At 39.6% G+C, this 6,531-nt stretch overlaps 1 protein-coding gene across 1 annotated transcript; it reads left to right on the top strand.

Moving 5' to 3' along the window:
* The first annotated feature begins 968 nt into the window (after window positions 1–968).
* Window positions 969–3,136, top strand: LOC126383967 (integumentary mucin C.1-like). Its single transcript, XM_050034762.1, has 3 exons — window positions 969–997; window positions 2,163–2,235; window positions 2,330–3,136. Exons 2-3 carry the CDS (start codon window positions 2,196–2,198, stop codon window positions 3,049–3,051), a joined length of 762 nt encoding a protein of 253 aa, XP_049890719.1. The 5' UTR covers window positions 969–997; window positions 2,163–2,195; the 3' UTR covers window positions 3,052–3,136.
* Window positions 3,137–6,531: the final 3,395 nt, after the last annotated feature.

The following is a 6,531-nucleotide window of genomic DNA, read 5'->3' as shown; positions in this document are numbered from 1 at the left end:
TTTCTCTTTAGTTATTTAAAAGTAATTTCTTACAGCTTTTATGTGCAAGTTTTACTGTAATTTATTCTTCTGAGACCCAACAATTTATATTTGCCCTCAGAAGGTAACGTGACACTGAGGCCTTTATTTCAAATACCGTACATGCAGTCCTGATGTATTGTAAGAAGCACATCCTGGACTTTTTATGGGTGTGACCAAAAGACCACATCCTCTCTTTTTAAAACGCGGAGAACTGCAGCAAACACATTTTATGGCAATAAGTGATTAAAATGTTTAAAGATATAGTCTCTGTTCTTCATGAAGTTGTTTTTTTAATTATAAGGGTCTTAGCTATAGCCTATTAAGTCTTTAGAAAGTGTATGTTCATTTTAAGACTTTCAGAGTACACATTACAATTTTTTTTATTCACTACCAGAATGTGCTCACAAATTTAATTAACTGGTGCTCTGATGCTGTTGAACACGTTAAAGTTACTATACTGATATATTTTTGATGTCTTCACTCACTTTTTAAACTTCCAACCACTTTTGATGCCGTTTTTTGATGATGAGAAGTTTAAAAAGGTCAATCTCCTTTTAGTTCCACATTCTTACAATGTACTTCTGACTTGTACATGAAGTGATTAAATGCAGATTTCAATAAGGAAGTAGATCAGAAATGTCACAAAGTCCAAAGCATGTACAACATTGTCGATATTTACACCCCTGGCAGTAACAAACCCAAAGTCACAGTCACTCAGTTAATATGTTAAATGTCATGTCAGAAAAATGTTATGACATAGTGGATGTGTTGATTTTATCACTGTAATCAAAAGGTTCTTACTCACACCTTTAACCGTGACGAGAGTTACCATTACTCATACCTGCACGTTTCAATGGCTTTGTCTTCAGGCTGATGTCATCTCATGTATGTTGCTTATAAAAGAAGAAGTGAAGTCAGAGAACATCACAACTTCATTCCCTGCGGTGGACAGCATTCAAGCAGAGAATATAAACCTGTAAGTACTTCTTCATTGTTTTTATATTACTCTAATATGAATCAATCGTTTTTTTTTAATTATGTATTGAATTATGTCAATGTTTAACTGATTATTTGTTAATATCTCAAGTCTGATTTTTCAACTTTTTATGGTCCAATAACCTATTGTCTCAATATAGTTTTTAACAGTCAATAAAGTACATATTTTATACAGTCTACTTATAAAAAGGACTTCAAATATTCTGCATTGTTTTACTATATCATATACTAACCCTAACCGTGCACTTTATGTATGGCCCCCAGGGTGAATATGGATTTATTATTAAAATGCCTTATTATTAATATTCTAAAATGTAAGCCTGGAACTTGTTTGAACACACATGTCATAAAACAGGGTTATGAAAATAAGAGATGATCTTGTAAACAATTAATTATCAGTTTGTTTTCAGGATCATCAAAGTCATGTAAAGTTGTAGATAGGTGGGTATCCGTGCACAGCCAGTAGGGTCAGGTGCTGGTAGGTGGCAGGAATATGAATATAACAAAAATAGGAATAAACCTCCGCACATTGATATGTAGACTTCAAAAAAATGTAATTCATAATTAACTTGGGATTGTATCATGGTTGTGATGCACTGATTCAAGTCTTAAAACAAAGGTGGACGAGGGGCATAAAGTGGGCATGGGCTCAGTAGATCTTCTCTACGTCTGGCCCTCTTCCTTGGAACACACCCATCTTCAGACTCAGCCGTCATTTTGATCTCAACTACGCAACTGTACAGTTTCTTGAGCGCTTCTTGCCCTGTTGTGACGCTATTGTGTTAAAACAATTCATCCACAGACAGACATAGAAACTAGCAAAACACTAAAAATGGCCTTTGTGTTATAGTTCCCACTACAATAGTTGTCAGCAGTACCACATTTTGCTCTGATGTCACACACACACACCTAATTACAAAATGAAAACAGTACCAGCCTTTGTGACATTGGCGGAGCTGGTAATCATTCTTCACCTGTTATCTAGCAGGGCGGAGCCAGCAGTAGTCAGAGGCATGTTATTTCTTGTGGGTTTTTTTGTTTTGTTTTGTTTTGTTATTTTAATGATAGATAGATGAACTGAAAATATCAGCAAGCAATTTAATCGTCTCCTGCTCACTTAATTTACTCATAATTTTGTGTTTCAGAGAACCGAGAGGAGAAACTACATCCGCATTAACATGATTGCAAAGATTTGTGTCATCCTCCTTCTGTTTGTTGGTGAGAGAAAGTTTAATTCCTAATAAAGTTGTTAAATGAGTTTGAAATGTGGAATTAGACGCATAACTGATCCAGCAATTTCTAATTAAAACAGCCACTGGCAACGCACAGACCACTGCAGCAACAACCACAGCTGCAGCAACAACTGCAGCAGCAGCAACAACTATGGCTGCAGCAACAACCACAGCCGCGCCAACAACCACAGCTGCAGCAACAACCGCAGCAGCAGCAACAACTACGGCTGCAGCAACAACTACTGCTGCACCAACAACCACGGCCGCACCAACAACCACAGCTGCAGCAACAACCACCACGGCCGCACCAACAACCACAGCTGCAGCAACAACTGCGGCCACCGCAACAACAACTACTGCTGCACCAACAACCATGGCTGCAGCACCAACTGCAGCTGCCACAACAACCAAGGCTGCATCAACTGTGGCTGCAACAACCACGGCTGCAGCACCAACCACATTGGCAGCAGCAACCACAGCTGCAGCAACAACTGCAGCTGCCACAACAACCAAGGCTGCATCAACTGTGGCTGCAGCAACCACGGCTGCAGCACCAACCACAGTGGCAGCAGCAACCACAGCTGCAGCAACAACTGCAGCTGCTGCAACAACCATGGCTGCAGCACCAACCACAATGGCAGCAACCACAATGGCAGCAACCACAGCGGCAGCAGCAACCACGGCGGCAGCAGCAGCAACTACAGTGGCAACCACTGTCTCCTCCTCCTCCCTCATCAACCAAATCAGTCTCATTTCAGTTGTTGTGGCTGTGATGACACATGTGCTTCGCTCATGTTGTTGAAGGTGCTAAGAGCAGTTCTTATCCTGTGAATGAAGTCATAAAAATTGAAAGATTTGTTTGAAGTTTTTAGATGCTGTAAATAAGCTAATATGATCATTTATTATATTGTTTGATGTATGATGTGTTTTTGTACTGTTGGTCAGAAATCACACTGAACCCTCCCGGAGGTGTCTATAATCTATCCGGACATCTGTGATGGCAGAAATCTGTAATATTGTGATTCAGAGGCCAGTGAGTGAATGTATCTAATGTTGACTTAATCTGAAATAAACTAAATATTGAGATATTGTCTGTAATCACATATTTTTTCCAAGAGTCAAGTCAATTTTATTCATATAATAATTCACAATATAAGTTGTCTCATGACACTGTTCATATGGAGCTAGTCAAGACCACACTCTTTAGCAAGGAAAGCGACAGTGGTGAGGAAATTGAATGCAGAACCAGACTCCTGGTCTCGGCCTTCTGCTTTGGCTGGTTGGCTTGAGAGATAGTATACAGTAAACTTATTCAGCTGTCAGTCATTACTTTAATTTTTGTTAAAGTTAAGCATTTCTTGCAAACATGAAAGATGTACGAATAAATGAGCTACAACTAAAATTAAAGTTTTGCCTCAAGTTTGGCATTTTGGCCATCGCCATCTTGAATTTTTGGAGCCAGAAGTGACCATATTTGGATGAGAGGGTGGAGGTGTGGAGAAGTGAGGGGCAGATCTGACCTACAGACTGTGGTGACGCTACACCTTGTCACTCAAAGCAGGCCTTTTAAAGCCTTGATAAAATATAAACGAGTGAGTTGTATAAAAATCCACCCCCTGTACATTTGTCATAAGTCATTAGCTATAGAGACCAGAACCGGCTGTAAACATGTTTATTTCCACTATAATATTGGGCATTTCAACATGGGGGTCTATGGGGATCGACCCTCAAGTGGCCATTAGAGGAACTGCAGTTTTGGGCACATCCAGGTTGGCTTCATTTTCCAGGTTGTTGGTGGCATAACCCAGATGTCCTCCAGCTCCTCGTGGGTTAACCTGATGTGTTCCCATACAATATCATAACCTAGCCAGTACGTTCAGGAGATATCAGACACTTCACCTCCTTACCTGTCTCTTTTTACCATTAGGGTTCCACAGTTTTGCTCTGATTTCTGAGCTCCTTACAGTTACTAAGATTGAGCCCAGACATACAATAAAAATGATAAAAACAAATGGTAAATACCCAGCAGCATTACTGTGGACTTTTGGGCCCGAAGTGTATTAAAAGCACTACAGAATCTTCAACAGAGGGACCTCCAATGTGAATAGCAGCAGCATCCTCTGCTGGAGGAATGATGATCATACATGACCCAAACCAATGCAAATCTGTGTACAGTAATGCACAACCAAGACAAGACAGAGTAGGTTTGTAATGAAAAATGAAACGTGTATTTCAAACTCTGAAGCACTTCAAATTATGTCTTGGTGAAGAAATGCAAGAAATCATTATTTTAAGCCACAACAATGTCAAAGCAACCATCCAAAACTTTTTAAAAGATATTTTCATGGTAAGTATTTCTTCAAATCAATGGGCTTGAGATCAAATCAGTCTGTCAACTTGACAATGAAAAGACAAGGGAAGCATCCAATTTTTTTTCTTCACAGGGCCTACCCCTTTTTTTTAATGATAAAGATTGGAGGCCACTTGATCAAACTGTTTTATTTGTTAATTAAAGTCAGCAGAGCATGCAAAAATAGCAAAATATTTTGCATCTCTTTGAAGTAGTTTGACACCTAGTTTGAAGATTATAACTCTATTAAATAGCTATTAGTCATTGTTATCAGCTTTGTAGATACATGTTAGAAGGCTCCTGCTACATGGACTAGTATGTTTAGAATGCCATTATCACCTTACTAAGCAGCTGTTGGCAAAACTTTATGTTTCAACAACCCTGTAATTAATGTGTAGTTATGTTTAGGTACAAAAACCACTTGGTAAAAGATCATGTTTTGGCTTAAAACACCAGTGTTTGGGGGCAAAAACAAAGCTGGAAAAGCAGTGATGACTAGCTGAAAAACACCCATGTTTGGGGGCAGATGAAGCTGGAAACAGTGACAGATCGCTAAAGGGGGACATAGAGGAGGAGTACAGGAGAACAGTCAACGACCAGCGCTCTGTTCTTTTCTGTGGCCTGCTGGGGAGCAGGTGCCCGTTCAGCAGAGAGAAAAACAGAGTAAACAAACTTATCAAGAAGGCAGGCTCTGTCCTTGATTCAGTTCAGCAGGTGGCGGAGAAGAAGATGCTCGCCAAACTGAGGTCAATAATGGCCAATCCAGCACACCCACTCCATGCTCTGGAGGTGATTAACTGCAGCACCTTCAGCAACAGGCTGCTGGCACCAAGGTGCAAGTCTGAGCGCAGCAGAAAATCATTCCTACCAGCTGCTATTAAACTGTACAATGCGTAATCATCAGCTGGGTGACAAGATCACACAAGGGACTCTTTTTATCAATTTTTAGCTTATTTATTCATCGATGGGTTTTTTTTAATTTCCTGTAAAGGATTATTAAAGTTCTATCTTATCTTAACTGAAGTTCTATCTTATCTTAAAAAAACACATTTGGGGGCAGATATGCTGTTGCAAATGCAGTGATGGGTCACTAAGAAATAACCTTGTTTGGAGGTAGAAATGCAGCTGGAAACACAGTGACGGGTTGCTATTTTTTAATCTCATGTGGTGTTACTGTTTTTTTTCCCCGTTAAAGGGGTTTTTTGGGGAGTTTTTCCTTATCCGCTGCGAGGGTCATAAGGACAGAGGGATGTCGTATGCTGTAAATCCCTGTGAGGCAAATTATGATTTGTAATATTGGGCTTTATAAATAAAACTGACTGATTGATTGATTCCCCAGGGGTCAATTTTAGGTTATTGTTATTGTTTAATCTGTACATGTTGCCCCTGGGTCAAATTATCAGGAAACACAATGTTTGCTACCATAATTATGCTGATGACACACAGCTGTATATTTACCTGTCCCCCGATAACCTGAGCCCTATAGACACGCTTGCAGACTGTATCAAGGATATAAATAGCTGGATGTCATGTAATTTTCTACAATTAAACAACGATAAAACGGAAATCATGGTTATCGGGGCAAAAGCACACAGACAGGAAATATCTTTTAAATTGTCAGAACTGGCTCTGGAAAATGTTACACAGGTCAGAAACCTTGGCGTCATCATTGATTCTGATCTCACCTTCCAGAGCCACATTAGCAGCATAGACAAAACTGGTTTTTATCATTTAAGAAATATTAATAAGGTTAGGAGCTTTTTATCCCAGGATGACGCTGAAAGAGTGGTCCATGCTTCTATCTCCGGTCGGCTAGACTACTGTAACGCACTGCTCACTGGAATACATAAAAAGCATCTTGATCAACTGCAGCTACTCCAGAATGCAGCTGCTAGAGTTTTAATGAGGAAAATAAAATACTACCATATAACA

The sequence above is a fragment of the Epinephelus moara genome, chromosome 22, assembly GCF_006386435.1.
Source record: "Epinephelus moara isolate mb chromosome 22, YSFRI_EMoa_1.0, whole genome shotgun sequence".
Taxonomy (NCBI): Eukaryota; Metazoa; Chordata; class Actinopteri; order Perciformes; family Serranidae; genus Epinephelus; species Epinephelus moara.
Note: the sequence above shows the minus strand (reverse complement) of the source record. Positions and strands in the feature narration are given on the sequence as shown.

Coding starts and splice junctions, on each gene's coding strand:
- LOC126383967 (XM_050034762.1), top strand. CDS start 2,196: ATGATTGCAAAGATTTGTGTCATCCTCCTTCTGTTTGTTG. Junction 2,236..2,329: donor CATCCTCCTTCTGTTTGTTG/GTGAGAGAAAGT, acceptor TAATTAAAACAG/CCACTGGCAACGCACAGACC.